This window comes from Filicampus tigris, chromosome 13 (assembly GCF_054856515.1).
Source record: "Filicampus tigris isolate MCC_2025a chromosome 13, RoL_Ftig_1.0, whole genome shotgun sequence".
Taxonomy (NCBI): Eukaryota; Metazoa; Chordata; class Actinopteri; order Syngnathiformes; family Syngnathidae; genus Filicampus; species Filicampus tigris.
Window position 1 is genome coordinate 15,782,127 of NC_141229.1, and position 20,405 is coordinate 15,802,531.

The 20,405-nt window shown below is 40.2% G+C and overlaps 1 protein-coding gene across 4 annotated transcripts; it reads right to left on the reverse strand.

Moving 5' to 3' along the window:
• Positions 1–75: 75 nt before the first annotated feature.
• On the reverse strand, positions 76–10,720 carry gale (UDP-galactose-4-epimerase). Of its 4 annotated transcripts, none has more exons than XM_086050136.1 (11): positions 10,583–10,720; positions 6,291–6,414; positions 6,097–6,209; positions 5,356–5,469; positions 5,070–5,246; positions 4,869–4,982; positions 4,719–4,785; positions 2,071–2,156; positions 1,593–1,670; positions 1,369–1,483; positions 76–1,271 (listed from the first exon to the last, which is right to left on the reverse strand). In XM_086050136.1, exons 2-11 carry the CDS (start codon positions 6,409–6,411, stop codon positions 1,207–1,209), a joined length of 1,050 nt encoding a protein of 349 aa, XP_085906262.1. In that variant the 5' UTR covers positions 6,412–6,414; positions 10,583–10,720; the 3' UTR covers positions 76–1,206. The 4 variants fall into 4 exon arrangements, with proteins under 4 accessions (XP_085906262.1, XP_085906261.1, XP_085906260.1 ...); XM_086050135.1 differs by having other exon boundaries at positions 6,097–6,212; XM_086050134.1 differs by lacking the exon at positions 10,583–10,720 and adding an exon at positions 9,737–9,903.
• Between the last annotated feature and the right edge of the window lie 9,685 nt (positions 10,721–20,405).

Sequence of the window (20,405 nt, forward strand, 5' to 3'; positions counted from 1 at the left end):
CATGCCATTTTTTTTTTTTTTTTTAATTTCAGGGTTCATTAGGTAGTCTTAAATATATCTAAATGACACAAAATATGTGAGACGGACCTCTGTAATTTATTTCATGGCTTGGAGGACAGTACAGATATACACAATTTGAAGGCAACAGAGACTGATAAAACACAAAATGCATTTTTCAACATGGTGGGATGCCATGACATCACTTTGCATATAAAGCAATACTTTTACTTTCAAATTAACAACCTGGACAGATTATAGAGTATGTCAATTGTAAGAACAGCTATACCATTATATTATCTATCCATTATATTCATACATTTTTGTCATTGATTTACTGGACATTTTTTTTTAAAAGGAAAAGTCAACCCCAAAATGTTCTCTTCAAGAATATGTTCAATGCAACCCCACTAGTGTAAAATTCGTAATGATATTGTGTTTCTGGAATGAGTTCCGTAGTAAAATCCACCAGTTTTGGTCCATCTCAGGAGGCGGCCATTTTGTCACTTGCCATCAACTGAAAATGGCATCACACTTTCTCAGGGCCCAGGCAACATCCAAATCATGGCTCAACTTCAGAAAACAGGTGAGCCGTGATTGGTTGTTACCTTGAGCAGCTGTGATGTCAATTTCATTCAGCAAGTGACAAAATGGCCACCCCCTGAGATGGCTAAAAACAGGTGGAATTCGCCACTTAACTCATATTCCATAAACACAATATTGATCAGCTTGCCGTGTATTGACCAGTGGAGAGGTTCACAGAACATATTGTAAAGAATTTTGGGTTGACTTCCCCTCTAACTAGATCATAGAGTAAGGCGTGTAGGGTTCTTTTGGGGGCAGTATGGATCAGTGGTTGAGTGGACATCTCCCAATCCAGAGGTTGTGGGTTCGATCCCCAGCCATTGTGACCATCTCGAAGTATCCTTGAGCAATATACTGAACCCCCGGTAGATGAGGTACAGTGTGTGAAGCGCTGAGTACCAAAGGTAGAAAAGCGCTATACAAGTGAAAGCCCATTTACCAGTTAAATTCAGTAATACAATTCTTAGGTTCCCTTTACAATGCATTAGAAATATCAAGCATGAAGTATTCATACTCCCCTCTTGTGTGTGTTTTTATCAATAGACTATGGGAAAGAAAAAAAATTATGCTGTGTGATTTGGCCCTTTGATTTAGCATAAGTTAAAGAAAAAAACTGGAATGGTGTCAAGAATCTCCCTCTTTGGAATACCCGGTGGGGTTCATCGACTGCCAGCGCCAAACATCCTCACCTACATGCAAACAGATACAGTAGATTATAATATCAGGTTCATATATGATACTTTTTTTTTTTTTTTTTTTAAGAAGGAATAAAGTGGCAAAATTTACACATTCTTTCCAGTGCAAAGTCAGTCTTCCAGCCGAGCTCCTTTGCAGCCAAGCCAGGGTCAGCATAACAGCATGCTGAATCTCCTTCTCGGCGAGGGGCAATCTTGTAGGGAATCTACAGAAAGATATGATGTCACAGAATATGGCTGTGTTCCTGTTTCAAGTTTATCATCTGCGAGGATGACTTTATTTTGGAGTGGAAAGATTTCCTCTCTGTGACTCACTTCCTTCCCTGATGCCTTCTTCATAGCATTTACTATCTGGAGCACAGAGTAACCTACTCCGGTTCCGAGGTTGTAAACCTGCAGACAAAAAAAAAAAAAAAAAGTTTCCAACATTCATTGACCTTCTGCCATCTAGTGGCAGAGCCACTATGTGTTGCTGGCATAGTTGCATACTCAACACCACCACTAACTGAAGATGCGCTATAGAACGAGATCCAATACAAAGCCCGTTTCAAGTACTCACTTGCAGCAGGATAATAATGGAACAGGTTTGTTTAGATAGTTTTTTGTCAACTGCTATGTAACGTGCATTACAACCTCCACCCGGATTCCAGTGGAACAAGACCGACTATAACCCATCTGTGTCAGTTAAAACTGGATCATTATTTATTTAATTTTTTTTTTAAAGCACAATGGTTTTGATACCATACAAATATTTAATCTCAGTAGAAACCTGCATTTTTCCCTGCTTTGTTACCTTGAACCCACAGTTTTCCTTCAGCTTCTTCAGTGCAGCTATGTGTCCCTTTCCCAAATCGACAACATGAATGTAGTCTCGCACACCTTGAAAGAGAAAATACATTACACATTAGATTTAATAGTGATAAATCAATTCTCTAGAGGGATGCAACTCCCTACTTTCTCTGGGGTATGCAGACACATGACAGGCACCCCTGACATTTTGAATGTAAAAATCTCTATATAAAAGACTATGATAAACTTTTATTTTAAGTTATATAATTACAGAAGGTCATCATCTTAATCAAAAACAAAAAATAATGCATAACAACATGTAACAGCAGCAAACATGCAGGGCTCTCAATACATTCTCTGTCGTGGAAATATGAAATGATTAATTATCAAGTGCCAGTTCCTAAATTTCCACCTAACAATAGACCGACCAGTCTCCATTCTTTCTCTCTATCGTTACACCTTAATGGCATGAACTTTGTGTAAAGGCAGTTTCAAAACTACGATAGTCAAACCACATAAAAAATTAAAAAAAAACACCTTCTCATCTTAAATGATATCCTTATTGGATATAAAATCAAACAATCTTTTTTTTTTTTTTTTATGGATTGGACACTGCTTCTGATCAGACTTACCAGATACGGTGGTGGGAAAATGTTTTAGGGCTCCTTATAATTGTACGCAACTCAAATATCATAAAGTATTTGTGGGTATTTTTGTCTCTGAAGAACTTTCAAATGTGCTGGCTCTTAATAGACAGCAAACACAGAAACAGCCACTGACTTTATATCACACCAGTTTCAACGGTCCCGTGTCTACTTTGTTTTCTGCCGTCTGCTACTGCAGTTAAAAATAATTCCACTGCCTTTAGCGGTAGGGAGTTTTTCCCAACTGTCAACATGTGAATGTAGCACACGCCTAGTCAAATTTTCTGAAAGAATATCCTGCCTGATTCTCCCGTTGTGTGGAATGGGCTAAGAGTGATTTTTCTTCCTTAGTTTGATGACATTTGCAAAATAGCAAAATCTTATGTGTATGGTTGACACCAAGTTCAATCAAGGGAGGCGCGACTGGTTGTGTTTAGTATTTTCCTAATACATCTACCAAATAATTCTCTCTGAAAGAGAAAATGAAAATTCGAACAAAAAACACACACACATATATATACAGAGCTGGGCATCGTCACGAAATTCCCGTCTGCATATTTAGCCGACCCACGTGGTCCCAGTAGGTCCAAGGGAGCCAAACAGAGTCAAGGATGGACTTAACAGGTACCACGTCACGTACAGGTGCCTCACATCTGACACGCAGCCAAATAAATAAAAAATAAAACAGTGTTGTATAACTTTCGGTCCCACAGACGCAATGAGATGTGCCCCATATTGGTTTTATTTCACCGATCACCATGCTGTACGCCTGTTGTTTTTATTTGATAATTTTTCTTTATTCTGTGGCTTGTGCAGCACCTGCGTGTGATGTGTGCATTAAGTTCTCAACGCCGACTGGCTGTCGCCAACGAAGGACGGACTGGGACCACCTGGGTCGGCTAAATATGCAGACAGGAACTTCGTGACTGTGAGGCGATGCCCAGCTCTGCATATATACATGAGCAGAATAAATAGTATACCGTTATTGATGAGTAAAATTGATTTTTTTTTTCATCAAAAGATGAAATACGTCCGGTTGGGGCACACAGAACATCGTTAGCCTGTCGCTAGGAGTGTGACATGCACTGTAGGTCTTCGTGCAAAAGAAACGATTTGGGGACCGTAGCACGCTGATTTCCACAGGGAGCAGCCAATAACGTGTAAACAGAGTTACTGTTAAAGACAGCATCATTTCCTGTTTCACCCTGAGTTGCACCTAACTTTCCAAATCCAATAGTGCTGCCACATCTACTTGGCAGCTGGCTGCCATGTTGGATGTGGGTCAGTCAGGCACCTACAGTCTAGTCTATCTAGTTTTGTCTCCACATTCAACTCAGACAAGTAACTTCCAAAATCATTTGAGAAGAAAACGTTGAGCCCAGGCCATATAAATAACAGGTATGGTGGATTTAAGGACCTAAATTATAGGTTTCTCCATAAATTACAGAAGTACAAAAGTGCAATTACTCTTAGGCTAGTTTAAGAAAGGCTTTGGCCATAAGTTGCGTAGGGTGACGGGGTGGCAGACAGGTTAGAGCAAATAGCAGTGAAATATGATGACTTTTTCTGCCGTAAGTTTGATCCCCAGCTGGAGTAACCATTTACTTTTGTCTTAAACATTCCTTTGAAATGCCTTTCGTAATTGAAATGTCATGATAATTTAGTTAAAACTCAATTCAACTTTATTCATACGGCACTAGACAACGGCCACAGTTGTAAGAAAGTGCTATACATCAATGATAAAGTACAAACAATAAACATAAGTAAATACTATTCTCTAATTGAAATATATATAAAAGCCTCCGTGGACCGCTTAAACCGTTGCAAATTTGAACAGGCATACAGACTCTCACTTGACCATCTTCTGTAACAACAATGCGCAGGGTGATATTTTTGTTTCTCATCTAGGATGGAGTCTCTCAGATTTTAAAATTCAAATAGAGCATTTAAAATTTGGTCTGTATGTAACCTGCCTTAAACTAGAAAAAAAAAAAATCATATTTGATACCTGTCCCATCCAGTGTGTCATAGTCATTTCCAAATACACTGAGGCACTCCCTTCTCCCAACAGCAACCTATAATGAAGACATGAAGTGCTGCAATACCATGCATTACTATCTGAAACTTGGGGGGGGGGGGGGGGGCAGCATTCATGTACCTGGGAGATGTATGGAAGTAAATTGTTGGGGATACCCCGAGGATCCTCCCCGATGAGGCCAGAGGAATGAGCACCGATAGGGTTGAAATACCGCAGCAATACTGAATTCCACCTCTGCTCACATAGTACACAAGGCAAACTCTAAGAAAAATTCTGTTCTTGAATGCGTGTGTGAATGCCGCTTTACCTCCAGCTCAGTACCTTGTCGGCCTTACATTGGTCCTTGATCATCTCCTCAATGAAGTACTTGGTCTTGCCATAAGGGTTGTTACAGTTGCCGATTGGGTGCTGCTCGTTGATGGGCAGATACTGAGGTTCTCCATACACAGTGGCCGAGCTGCTGAACACCAGATTGCGCACCCCGTGAGCCTGCATCACCTGCAATTGCACACTATTATGGCACACAGGCAGCACTAGAGCGAGGAGATTTGTCCAAAGTTCCAAACAATGATCAAGACATGGTGCAGTTTGATTGGGTTAAACTAACCTCTAGTAGGTTTACGGAGGCAACAAGGTTGACCCTGAAGTAGCGCAACGGCTGCTGCACCGACTCTCCAACGGCCTTCAGGCCAGCAAAGTGCATCACGGCGCTGAAAGAATGCTAAGACGCAAATGACATTTCAAATATTCAAGTTAAATTCTCTTCAAAGTATAACCCAGCAAAAGGCACAGCAACTTGATAAAAAGTTATTTAGTTCTGACGGTGAGAGAAATTACTTTTGGGTAAATGGAGGAATAAACAGGTTTCTAAATCATGGAAGTTATTAAAGATGATTTGCATATGACGATAAGATGTGCAGTGATGAAATAATTTAGATGTACTGAAAAGAGGACTTTGGAGTGAGTTTTTAAAATTGCTAAAACGAGATATTTTAGTCATTACTCTTTGTGGGAGGGAGACTGTCCCACACTTTGAATTTCAATGAAACTCAATTTTGGTTGAGAGCCAGGGTACACCCTGGACTGGTTGTCAGCCCATTACAGGGTGCAAAGAGACACTCAACAAGTCACATCCCCCCTCTAAGGGCAATGCAGAGTTATAATTGAGCCTAACTTGCAAGACTCAAACCACAAACTTCAGAGCCAGACGTAATCGAAAGTGCTGCATGCACTTATTATATCATTACTGTATCACTATTTTTGGTGCTCTGTATCAAATGTAGTAAATAGATGTAGTAGCAATTAATAATGAATGTTTGAATGAATTATGTTGGATGGACGTTCTAACCTTTTTGAAAACTCCTTCCAGGGCAGCTCTGTCCAGAAGGTCGAGTTCAAGAAACTCAATGCTGGTGCCCAGAAGCTTCTCTATTCTAAGTATACTCTCCGGCCTGCCCTCTTCTCCTCCATTCATAAACACATGCATACAGTGCAAGCTGATAAGACCTGGCTTAACATACACGCACACCTATTGCATCTTACCTCTTACAGCATTGCTGAAATTATCAACCACAATGGGCTGATAGCCTGCTTCAATGAGCTCCAGTACGCAGTGACTCCCAATGAAGCCTGCACCGCCTGTGACCAGCACCTTCTCTGCCATTCTCTGCACGTCAAATACAGCATCATCATCATCATCATCATCATCATCATCATCTCAGCTAGAAAATAACGTCATCTTGAATTTGTGGTGCCCTCACTAATTAATGACCATACCCCCAACGTCCATTCAACCTAATGTCTTAAAATGACCATTTTGACGAGGGTTCACTTATGTGGTCTGTCTTGTAATTTCCTTCTGGATCTTGACTTGGTTGGGATCGGAGACATAATAGGGGTAAACAGTATCCACAACCTCGAAGAGTGTGTTGAGTAGGAGGTGATATTGAGGCTTGTCTCATTAGCAGGGGTGTCAAACTCATTTTTGTCGCGGGCCACATCATAGTCGTGGTGTCGTTATGACTGTGAACCCATACAAATGTATGATCGCTTTATATCATATACCCAACAAATTGATGGATAGCTAGTTTTGAATTCAGAAGAAAGTAAATAGTTTGTTCAACTGTTTTTCAATGTATTTTAAAGTAGGGATTTGTAACAAATGCTTGAAATATCTCATATGTTGTGTTAACAGTGAAGACAATTTCAAAGAAACACATCAAGTCAATACTCATGATTTGCCTTCACGGGCCACATAAAAAGCGGGACGGATCCGGCCCCCGGGCCTTGAGTTTTACACCTGTGCATTAAGGGGAGAAGCCAGAAAGGATGACGTCAAGGCCTCGCTGCCACGGCTGTATCCCGTGACATCAGTCCGGTAAAGTACTTTAGAACTATCTGGTTTTGGAGGAAACTTCATTAATATAATTAAATTAATTTATAAGGATACGAATAGTACTATCATTCTACCAAAAGGTGCATGTCCAAGATTCTCGATAAGTAAAGGCATTAAACAAGGTTGCCCCATTTCTCCCCTACTCTTTAGCGCAGCAGCAGAAATGCTATCAATTCTTATTAAAAATACAGAATTTGGAAAATTGACAGTACTCGGCAGACAACTGGCGATTAGCCAGCTTGCTGATGATACAGCCATCTTCATGAAAAATAGCGACCAGGTCTCTAAAATTATTGACAATTCATTTTTTTCCTAAAGCATCTGGTTTAAAACTGAACCTTAAAAAATGTACTCTATTTCCAATTCATGAGTCTCCCCTTAAAACAATAAATGATATTCCTGTAAAATCAACAGTTAAATATTTAGGCATGCACATTACTAAGGATAGTGACACTCTGAATAATCTCAATGTTTGGAACAATTTAAACGAATGTGAATCGCTTTTAAATATGTGGTCTCAAAGGGACATCTCTATCATTGGTCGAATTTTTATAACAAAAATGTAATGCCTATTCGGGTTCATTTACCCGGCCTATTTTCTGTCACTATCAAAAAAAGCAATTAAATCAATAAATCAGGCTAACTTTAATTACATTTGGAAGAGAAAAACACATTACATTACAAAAGGTACGTTGGTTAAAGAGTATGAAGAAGGAGGTCTTAAAGCCATTGATATAGATTGTATTAACGGTACTATTAAAGTTAATTGATTAAGATCTTTTTTGAAGAATGAAAACAGCTTGTGGTTTCAAGTCCCAAATTATATTTTTGACCAATTAGGAGGTATTAACTTCCTCCTGAGATGTGACTTTGACATAAATAAACTCCCTATCAAATTGTCCACCTTCCATCAACAGGTTCTACTTTACTGGAGAATGATTTATAAGCACAATTTTAGTTCCCACAACACCCCATTATGGAATTATAGATACATTTTGTTTAGAAAGAAATCATTGTTCTATCATAACTGGTTAGAGAGAGGAATTTGGTCAGTGATGCACCTCTTGGATAATAATGGAAACATTATACCCTTTGAGGTTTTCTGTAATAAGTATAACCTGATTGACAAAACGCAATATAATAATATTATCAAAGCAATTCCTCAATCTGTTGTTGTGATGTCCTATAATTTGTTTCAAAGTAAGGCGAACCCCTCAGTACGTTTGCTTTTGGTGGATGGACACAATATCACGGATCCTAATATACCTAATGTCATAATCCGACAATTCTTTGTTACAGAACTGTATCTATTCTCATCAAACCAAATTTCAATTTTACAATTTTTTCCAAAAAAGAAGTTAAGTTCAAAGTTTGAGATCTAATTTTTTAAAATTCCCCCAAAGCAAAGGAAATTCATTATAAAATTCTCAATAGGTATACCCATCATCTGAATTTTTAAGGCATCGCTTCAATTTGGACCACAACAACTGTGTATTCTGTGATGAAGACATTGAAACAACTGAACATCTATTTTATGATTGTAAATTTGTTAATGCCTTCTTGGAAGATTTGTATGATTGGTTGTTCCCTAAATTGCCCAATCTTTCTACTCTGTCAAAAGAAAATGTTTTGTATGGTATTTCTGTCAAAGAGTCAACCCGTGACCTAATGATTAACACACTTATAATTCTCGGAAAATATTTTATACATAAAAATAGATATATCAAATCTCAACCTAAATTTTTTGTTTTTCATAAAGAACTGTGTCATAACTTTTCATCATTGAAATGTATGATTAAGAAAAATGCTCTGACATTGTGTAGATTAGTAGAGGAGCTGAACCTTGCTGAAAACCCCTTGCGTGCCCCTTCCTTTTTTCTTTTATGTCTGTATTGGTTATTGTTTATTTTATTTATTTATTTTATTTTTATTTTATGGTGGTGTTTTGTGACCCTTCTTGGGGCTTGTCTGTCACCTTTTTTGTTTTATAATAACATTGTACTATGCCAATACGTTTTGTACATTTTAAGTTCAATTTAAAAAAAAAAATAAAAATAAAAAAAGTCCGGTAAAGTTAGCACCCGATTGGCTCATTCGGAGTTGTCGGTCCAATAGCGTAATAACGAAGTATTATTAAAACACAAACATTGTCGCCAACGAGCTGAAATTCGAGTTGGAGCTCTTCGGCTATCTTACAGAGAGTGGACAAAGCCATCCTTTGAGTTACAATGACGTTGCATTTGGAGTTATTCGGACAACTCCGAATGTGCCAATCTGGTGCTAACTTTACCTAACTGTGACATCAGGCAGGAAGTGGTTACGATTTTGCTGCGAGACAGACATCAATATGATACTTTCGGATTCCATTTAAAATGAGGGCTTTTGACAGCGAGTTGGGGTCAGTTCAGAGTTTGGACAGGGCTTCAATGCTCCAGAGTTAGGTTAGCGTTTATATGGTTAGTTTGGAGGGAGGGAGACGGGGGGCGGGAGACAGCGCGGAGGTGGGAGAGGGCGAGAGGGAGAGAGAATTCACTTATAGCTAGTTAGTGAAATAATTTCAGCGTCATCACATACACACTAAATCTAGACTTACCATTTAAAGGCAGAGGTCAACGATAGCCTCCAATTCATATGGCAACTCACAAAAAAATGCACACCTGGCGCTTTCGAGTGGAAATACTTAAATCATTTTCTGGTGGTCGAGAAATGACATGAAAGCGTAAGATTAAAGGCGTTCGAATATGCCTTTAACGCACTCTTTTACTGACTTCCTATGTAATAATTTTCAAAGTAAAAATAAAACACTTAAAAATCACAAATGAATAGAGCTAAACTCACGTAAGCTTGAAATAAGGCAAAATATAAAATGCTTATGTATTTAAAATATTTACCTGAGTTGATAACATCGCATTATACTCTACATAACAAAAAAGGCAGTTTTACTTTGAAAGGTGTAGCATAAACCCTGGATCTTTTTCCGTGTCCGTAAGGTGACGTCAGCAGGTATGTAAACGAAGCCGAGCCCTTAACTATTCACACAGAAAGGTGATTGTAAGCAAGCCAACCGGAGACTACGATGACATAGCAGTGGACAGGAAAAGTGCCACGTTTCACGTGGAACCGCCCCACACCACCACCACCACCACCACCACCCTTTAGATATGTAATCCTTACTGAAGTAAAAAAACAAAATAAAATACTAATTAAATAACAATGAACAACAACCAAAATATATAAACTACTCTAATAATTGAATAACCTTACATTGTATTTATTGTGGCGCTTATTGTTGGACTGACACATGCTTCTAATGAATGAATACAAAAAATGTAAAACCAAAATTACTTGATATATCACCGGTCAGATATTCCAATCAATTTATTTTATTGACAGCAATGGCGGATGAAAAATGACTAAAGCAGACAGAGATAACACTTACGGGAACGGATGAAGCAAACAATCGAGCACGGTTAAAAGCTGTATGCCTCCAGAACTACACTTGTACACAATCAGGCGCTTCCTTCTCTTCCCAATTTGACAGAGCGACTCCTTGAGCGTCCTCTGCTGTAATTGGCTCCACCAGCATATTGGCTCCACCAGTATTTTACTTAAAGAGACAGTGTGTAGAATACTTTGATTTTTCAATGTTCATTCATTTAAAGGCCCAATGTGTAGAATTTAGTGCCATCTAGTGGTGAACTAATATAATACAACGACCTAAGCTCCTAGTGCGTGCATTTTGAAGCGCGGAGCATTACGGTGCCTCAGAGATATGGACATGGTTCATGCGAAAGAGTGGCAGTTTTTACTTCAATTTCTCAGTGAAAAAAACTTTAATAGATTTTTATTCATGATATCAGATAGACAACACAACTATTAAAAAACGTTAATAGTTTTTTTTCAAGTAAATAACTCTCCAAATGTTTTTCTGTGTAAAATTTACTCCAAATATAATTCTCTTTCAAGAGTAAATTTTACTCATTTTATACTGGGACCAAATAGTCTTTTTAGAGTAAAATGTACTCCACGAAATTTACTATGTAGCATATAAATGGATAAAAAGTTATTTAGGTAAAATATATCAGTACCGGTATATGCAGTTCAACACAAAATCAAATCAACTAATAAATATCACTCATGGGGTTCCTCAAGGCTCTGTGCTGGGCCCAAAACTATTCATATTGTATATAAATGCTATGTGCTCAGTTTTTATTGCATTATTTGGCAATAAAAGTAATTATTGCCAAATAATGCAATGTTATTTAAGAGACTTCCACTTCCGGGTCGTAGCTTTAAGTGTACGACAGCGCTTGCATGAGCATGAATGACGGTTTGGAGAGATTTTTACGTTGTAGAGATGTCCCAGACAAGGACATGCTTTGCATGCAAAGTGATAAGGTATGTAATAAATGTTAACAGTTAGTTAACAAATTTGCTATCCAGTTTTTCCTCGTCAGTGAAATGGGCATCCTGTGGCGTAATCCATGGTATTACATCTGTTGAACCAATAGAGGGCAGACTATGCCTGTGAGTACAATCTTACTGCAGAGAACGCTCATTAAAAAGAAAAAAAGGGACTCTCCAGTGTTGTGCAGGCAGTTATTAAAGGCGGCTCTGTGGTATCACAGAAGAGAACAATGGTCTTTCATTTAAAAAGAATACAACACAACACGTCAGTCGGTACTTGACCCGTTTAGGGACGATTACAGGGACAGACGAAAACCCAGTTCCGTCCTCGTTAAGTCCATCCTTTTTAAAAAACGTTCTTGTCCTACGTCCCCAAAATGGGGACCGTCTGGGACGGTCTGCATGCCGACTGCCTCATGGCACATTAAGTGTTGTCAAACGTCTCTGGAGAAGGTAAATCACTAAAATTGCACAAGGTTTGAAGAAAGAAGTTTAAAACTTTGACTTAATAAAAAGACATGATACACGTTTTCGAGACAAATAACATACACTTCAATTGCAGCACTTATAATTTATTTTCCCAAGCCACACAGAGCCGCAACATAAGAATGAAAGAGCCGCATGCGACTCCGGAGCCACGGGTTGCCGACTCTTGTCCTACGCAATGCAAACCCTCACACTCTTGACACAGTATCATGAAATACTTAACATTGTCAACCCTCGCTCTTGTTCTTGTAAGAAGATTAAGGCAGCAAAGGTGTGGTCACTGTTTATCTGCATTTGTCACTTCCTGTTCTTGCCCCGTGTGCTGACTCGCAAGCTAACAGCCAATCAGAGTGACCAAATGTCACGTCTTACGACGCCGATTCAACATGCAGAAACGCCCAGCAGACTCTCCTTGACGGGGTACGATGTTACGATGGTGTTCGCTACGACAATCAAACGGCGCAATCCGAGACCCCGACACTTCCCCGACGTCCGACATCTATCAGGCCTTTAGAGATAAAGTGAGAAGCTCGGTCATCCAGGAGGGACTCAGAGTTGAGTCGCTGCTCCTCCACTTTGAGAGGAGGCAGATGAGGTGGCTTAAGCATCTGATTAGGATGCCTCTTGGTTACCGCTCTGGTGAGGTGTTCCAGGTATGTTCCACCGGCAGGAGGCCCAGAGGACGACCCAGGACATGCTGGAGAGACTGTCTCACGGCTGGCCCGGGGAGGCCTGGGGATCCCTCCAGAAAAGTTGGAAGATGTGGCTGGGGAGAGGAAAGTCTAGGCTTCCCTGCTGAAGCTGCTGCCTCTGCGACATGACCCCGGATAAGCAGTAGATAATGGATCGATGGATGGATCTTTATATCATTTAATTTGCTCCATGAAGTTGTTTATGTGAACGGCTCAAAATCTGCTTGTTTGTGTAAATGTTTACTGATTTTGATTTTGATCTTGATTCATTGCATCAATGTTGGGAATTACACCCTGTTTGGATTTTTTCACTGTTGAATTTTTTTTTTTTTTTGCTTACTGGTATGCCTTTAATCAATCCAAACATATTTTTTTCAAGAATATGTTCCCAGCAGGCCCACTAGTTGAAACACGGCATTCTTATTAATATTGCGTTTGTGGAATAAGAGTTAAGCAGCAAAATCCACCCCTTTTTAGCCATCTCAAGGGCGGCCATTTTGTCATTTCTGTCGACTGAAACTGACATCACAGATGCTCAAGGCTCAGGTAATGACCAATCATGGCTCATCTTAAGAAAGCAGGTGGGCTGTGATTGGTCGTTATCTGAGCCCTGAGCAGTTGTGATCTCATTTTCAGTCGACAGAAGTATCAAAATGGCCGCCCCCAGAGATAGCTAGATATGGGTGGATTAACTCTTATTCCACAAACGCAATATTAATCAGAATGCCATGTTTCAACTAGTGCGCCTGCTGGGAACATATTCTAGAAAAAAAATATGTTTGGGTTGACTTCCACTTTAAATAACACATTTTTAAGATGTTTTGCACATTTTATATGTATTTGCAGAACTGGAAAGGATTAAAATCATACATGTGTTTTTGGACAAATGTCTGTTATTGTTTACGATGTTAAAAAATGTACATAATGGAATAAAGGACACATAATGACAATACTGACACTTTGCAATGCCTCTGTCTATGTCCCTAACAGGAAGGAACATTCTCACAGTCCATGTCTGTTATTATTTTTTTAGGCGCTTTAGCTCTACAATACAATTTCCTGCAGGTTATCTATGTCATCTATCTGATATCATGATAAAAACGTCCCAACCAAAATTCCCCACAACATAATCATAGTGAAATGTCACCAATAGCCAAGCAAGACCCAAATCGTGTCTGTTTGTTCATCAATCGTTGCCAGTGATGTATGGTGACAGGCAGTACAATAACATTCTCTTCCACTAGATGGCAGAAGGTACAATTAACTAGTGTATCCCCCTGCTGCCATTCATACAACAGAATATTAGCTTTGTGTTGAACTCCACAGGCCCAGATTTCACAATGTTTTGTGATATTTTTGTTTGGTGGTATGCTGTGCGATATTTCAACTGTAAAATATGTGTCTTGGCTCAGTAAAGGTTGGGAAACAACAGACAACAGGAGCCAACAGGAAAGAAAAGCATCTTGACCTTTAAATCCAAAGTTTGCTTATACCTTTCCACTGCACCTTGTGACAATATCTTGACTCTTATAGATGGCATATGTCTCCGCCTGTAAATCACAATGTGTGTTAATTGGATGGAGTCACCATTAAAAGCATTCTGTGCTTTGATTCATTGACTGGAGGCAGGGGGGGGGGGAGAAGGTAATGGATGGAACGAGCGAGGGTGTGACCATCCACGGGGTCCCCATCTGATTCTCTTCATCTCTCCACCAGAGTGCCAGTTAATCCTCCCCTCTTCCCCCCCGACTCCCAGCAGGATGTAGCGGCCCCCACTGAAAGGCGAGCCGCATTAACGCCAAGAACTTTCCTCTCGTGCTTGTCTGTTAGTCAAAGCTGATTGGAGATTACAGGCCTGCAGCGACACTACAGCTCTCCATCTTATCTCAAATCTCTTTCAAACCCCTTCTTCTCCCCATCATTCTTAAGCCAGACTCTGCAGCGTTTCAATGTCATCAACTTTCACTTGCTGCTGCCCTTCTGCCCTTTTCACCGCTGTTTCCGAGACTTAATGACATGAAAGATGAATCGGAGGCGGAGAAGATCGGGGGGGCAGAGGATGTCTCCCCCTCCACAATGATGTCATGGGGGCATTTGTCCTGGTGTGGAGGCTTCCCTTCCTCTGCTAATTACCTTGTACAAACTCCAATCTGATACGGCGGATATGAGACCCAAACACAATTATTGTGGGCTAACAAAGAGATATTGAGATTCAGCGAAAGGGAGCGAGGAAAGTAAGACGGTATGGTCAGCATGTACACACACACACACACGCACACACACAGGCCACACATGCACATCAATACAACCACTTGTCCTTCTCCTCCATTCCCTCAGATAGGCTAATGTTATTACTGTGGTAATTATGCTCATTAGTGCCAGCAGCTGTAGAGAGGCCACTGCTTGCTGTTCAAACCCCACCCCGACCATTTTTGTTGTGTTTTGCCTCCCCTTTTTGTACTCCTCACATCTCATTTCGAGGTTTCAGCAATAGTAAGCACAAAAAAAGGTGGAGGAGGGGGGCAAAATATCTATTAAGCCTGATTACTGCCATGTTAGATTAAGATTGTAGTCCAAAAAACATCTTTTACTAGGGTGATAAAGATTTAAACATGTTCTACTTAATTTTCTCACATACACACACACACACACACACACACACATACATATACTGTATATCTCCATCCATTATCCAATCTGCTTATCGTCACAGGGGTTGCGGGCGTGCTGGAGCCTATCCCAGCAGTCTTTGGGCAGTAAGCCTACACACCCTGAACTGATCGCCAGCCAATCGCAGAGCACACAGAGACAAACAAACATTGACACCTAGGGACAATTTAGAGTGTCCAATTAACCTACCATGCCCCGCGACCCTTGTGAGGATAAGCGGTATCGATAATGGATGGATATGGAGATATATATATGCATATATATATATATATATATATATATATATATATATATATATATATACATGCACCAGGTGGCGCTGTTCAGTCAAATAACTGCCTGTAAGGTGATTTTTTTTTTCTTTTTTAATTTCTTTCTCGATTTCGCCCCGCCGTTTTCACCCTCTAATGTTCTTCTCTCCATTCCTTTCATAAGTAATTGGGATTTTTCTGCAGAAAAAAATTATATTATTATTATTAATATTATTCAGACGCTGTAAATAAAATAAGGGAATTGTTGTATAAATAAAGCAGCCTGTCAGTTTCTTTTTTGGAGAATAAAAAGTGAGCGGCCCACACTGAGACCTCATCCCCTTTATGCATAATTGGAATTACGAGAGCAACAAGGCGTTTTTTTATTCAAAGCCCGGCTAGATTGCTTTTTGTTTTATTGCCAGGGGCTGATGCAGCCAGTAGGTAAGCCTGTGCACGGCTAAGACAGTCGTCAGGCGCTAAATGTCATGCATAGCCTACTTTTATTGGCTGATATGGCCTGTTGTACCCTTCTCCTTTTCCTGGAAGCTATTGTTAAAGAGGTGTTTGTTAATGCGGTTGACCAGATGGGCTCCTTCTACCCTGCAGGTCTGACTGAGGGTGTTTACCATCCACTGGGCTGTGGATAACAGGTGAGACCACCGCAGAACTCTCAGCCAATCAGAGCAAAGCAGATGTCAGCACTCTGCCTGTAAACCTTTATTTGGCATTTAGGGGCCGCGTGGGAGTGGGTTGGATAATAACACACTGAATCAAAGTGAATGTGCTTTTACTAGTTGGTGGTCATCTCAGATGGAACCGTCGCTCATTAGCATCCATCAGAGAACGTTTGTTCGAATTATGAATTAGGTTGCCATGTGCCTCATAGCGAGACATTTTCCAAACATGTCCACTCATCTTGTGTGTGGCAAAATGTTTGCAGCATTACCAAAGCAAACATTGAACATCCCTTTCATTTTCCGGTGCAGGCCATGTGGAATTACAACAATTTGGTATCATGGCAACAGTAAAGGTAAAGCCCTGGGAACTGCAAAGAGTGGTCTTTTAAAGCTTTGAATCAATCTACTTTAATGGATGACCTGAGTCAAGCATGCATGTATGGATTAGGTTGGCTGGTGCACCTGTCCCTGTTCTGTCAACAGCAGATCAGGTTCCTTGCCACACATTCACCTGGCTGACACAACTTCCTGTCACTGACAATGTGCTGACCTGCATGAATATACAACATGAACGCTGCTTTCAAAATGAATTTACTGGAGCATTACCTTAGAGGTATTTGGGTTGAAGACCATCATGTAAAGTGAATTCAGAGAGTGTTTATAGATTAATTATACATTTGAAGGTATAATTGTCATAAAAACCAGAGCTGGGCATTCCATATTGACGTTTGCAGACGGAATCGCTGACGGAAGCTCGTTTAAAATCAGAGGCCGACCGGCCCACTATTTTTTTTACCCCCGAAAAAAGGCGAATGACGGACGATGGAAGGGTACCCACGCTTGCAGACGGATGACGAAAATAAAGCTGATTACACAGGACCTTTGTTTGAAATATAAATCTTCTGTCCGACGTTTGTAGAGTGGCCCAGTGAAGCGATACTGACAGCTGGCATCCACCAGCACTGGGATGCAAATCTCTCCAAGCTCTGCTCCGGTGCAATGATGACATTTGAAAATGATTTTGTTTCCTCCAGATACGCCATTTCCCTCTGGTATCTTATCAGATCATTTGTAGGATGCGTATTTTGGAGGGATCTTTTAGAGGAGAACTGGGACACTGGAGCAACTCATGGCAATTTAATAAAAACATAACATTGTTAATAGAGAATATGTCACCTCTGTTATTTTTTTTTTCATTTCAGCAATGGAACCTTTAGAGTCTAGGTTGAAAGTTAAACACTAGGATGCCTAATTATTTCATGGAATTCAACCGGTTCCACCATGCACTTATGCACACACTTACGTTTAACCATTAACTGAAGTTCAAACAAACACACCAGGCCTGCATGTCAGTGCAGTGTTTCCCTCCCACAACTACACCTCATAACTGGAAGAAAATTGTGTGGAAAGATTGAAGTAAACAATATAAATTCATAAATGTGAGACTGTGCGTGTCTCCTTTCAAAGTATGATTTGATCCCTGCTCAAAATGCTTTGATTTTTTTATATGCTTTTCATTAACTTGATGTTTAAAGAAAGGCATAAACAGTTACATTAGAATCTAACCAAAGTCTAATGATGGTCTTGTGTAAAATAAATGAAAATCAACACAACATTATTTATAGAGCACTCAAAAAAAAACCAACCACAGCCATAACAAAGTGCTAGACAAAAGATCAACCATAAAACGAATGATATACAGAAAATGAATACATGCAAACATGTAATACATACATACATACATACATATTGTCGCTGTCCTGCGAAAAACACTTTTGTCCAATTTTGGACAACTTTGTAATTTTCACGTTAATGCAATGTAACGCGGAAACACCATTCACGTAAAAATAAGAAAATTGCAAAAATGGACATAATTGTTTGTCACAGGACAGCGACGATGTGTTACCTGGCCTGTGTGAAAAAGTACTTGCCCCCTCAACCTAAAAACTGGTTCGACTACCCTCAGCAGCAATAGCTGAAATCAAGCAATGAGTCCTTTCCCTTCTCTGTGGAGAGGTTTTAGCCTAGTCTTCCTTGCAGAATTGCTTTCATTTAGCAACACTGGAGCATGTTTGAGTATGAATGTCACAGCATTTCAATCATTGACTGTGGGGAGGGGGGTGGTTCTAAATACGTCTGTTTATTTTATTCATTTGCTAGCTTGTGTATTCAATATTCGTGTTACGCAATGGAGACACTGGCGTGCTATTTACATTCCGAACTATAAGCTAAGCAATCGGAAAAAGAGCCCAGATCGTTTATCAGTATGCACTTGAAATTTTTGCAATATTGGAGGCATTGTACTGGATTCGGGAACATATCTCAATAATACACCGGTTACGTCAGATACTCTGGAAGCACTCACAAGCATTACAACTGTTGAGTCATCTGTTGGATTGAATTTGCGAACCAGTGCGTCAGTCTGTCACTGACAGACGCCCGTTTTGCTGACGATTGACGAATGACGGCACACCTTTTTAAAATGACTGACTGGCGAATGACGGAAGTGAGTTTTCATCCGTCAGTGTAACTAATTGTCATTAATCGTGTCCGTCCGCGACCGGCCATCAGTGCATCACTGTCGGACGCTCGTTTTTCGGACGTATTTTGGGGGGACCGACTGACGGATTTTAACTGACGTATGACAAAGCAAAATGTAGTAAAATGCCCACCTCAACTGATTTTTACAATGATTCAGAGGGTTTTATGCTTGCTGTTGGCATATTAATGAATTAAATATAATGACATCCACCACACGTGTCCAATTGCTGAGGAGGTGTAAGTTTAGATCGAGTTTCAGTCACCAGTTGGTCAGATGTGCTGTGAGCATGTCAATGGGCACACCCTTGCTATGCCCGAATGCCCAGCATGGCATGGAGTGCTCAAACAGATGGAGTGAAGTTTGCGTCTGCACAAAAATCTGATCTACATCAACATTTCTGCATGCACCGTCTATGAAAATAGATCACTAAATGTAAAAAAAGTGGTGGAAAGTACAAAAAAAGAGAATGTTTGCGGAGTTGTTGTACATCGGTTCCGAAACACAGGCACTTCTTTGGAAAAAGACAAAACAAAATGAAACGAAATGACAAGTAGAACGACTTCTGTGATCACTACCAAAGATGAGTTTTCAGAAAGGGCCCAATTGGAAAGTATTAAGCAGAAATGACCTAAGGTGATCCAGACCATGTCCTTTGCAATTAATTGCACTGTGCTTGAGACAACTCTGTTTGTGTCTTTTTATCTAGTCAATAGCCCGTGGCATTGTGGTGGGAAAAAATGCTCAATCGAAATCATGCACTGCAGACATAGTAAAATCATAAAATTATGAATAAACATCATCTACTTCCGTAATATTCAAACGTATTGGTATAATGTAGGCCACATTAAAAAACAGAAACAAAAAAAAGCTGTTTTTTTTTCTTGCGCATTCACAAGTCAATAATGCTACCTTTGTAGTATTTAGCTTACAATATTTGCAAATACTTTCAAACATATTTGCAAGCACGTTCGAATGTATTTGAACGTACTCGCAAGTACATATCCACCTTGACCACTATCTGTTTGCTTTTCTGTCAACATTGTCGCTGCTCTATATTCAGTCATCTTCTTTATCCATGTGATAGTAAACCGATTAGCTAGCAACCGTTATGCTACCCACAAAGGTTGCTGGGGTGATGGATGGGCAAAGAGATAGTCTGCCATAGTCTATCGGTTGGGGGGGTTTTGTCCCAGATCTTTGACACTTTCGATCTTGTAATCCATGCAACACCCCCCACATTGCCTCCGTCCAGCCCCCCAGATCCACCCCGCTTTCCCGCACCAGCTGCCTCTGACCCTCATCATAGCCTTGCCTCTGCTTGCCATGTGCTGCGAGTCAAAGGGGTCCCACCTATTGCTCATCAAAATGGAAGCCCACCATTCCTGGGGCTTGAGCACTAAATCACAATCAATCGTTTGGCAGACAGAGATGGATTGGGGCGTTCACGACCCTGTACCTCTGCGAGAGGCCCCTGCCATCCAAGGGGTGGCTGTCAATGACAAATAATAGGAGTGGATTTAAAGGGAGTGGATAG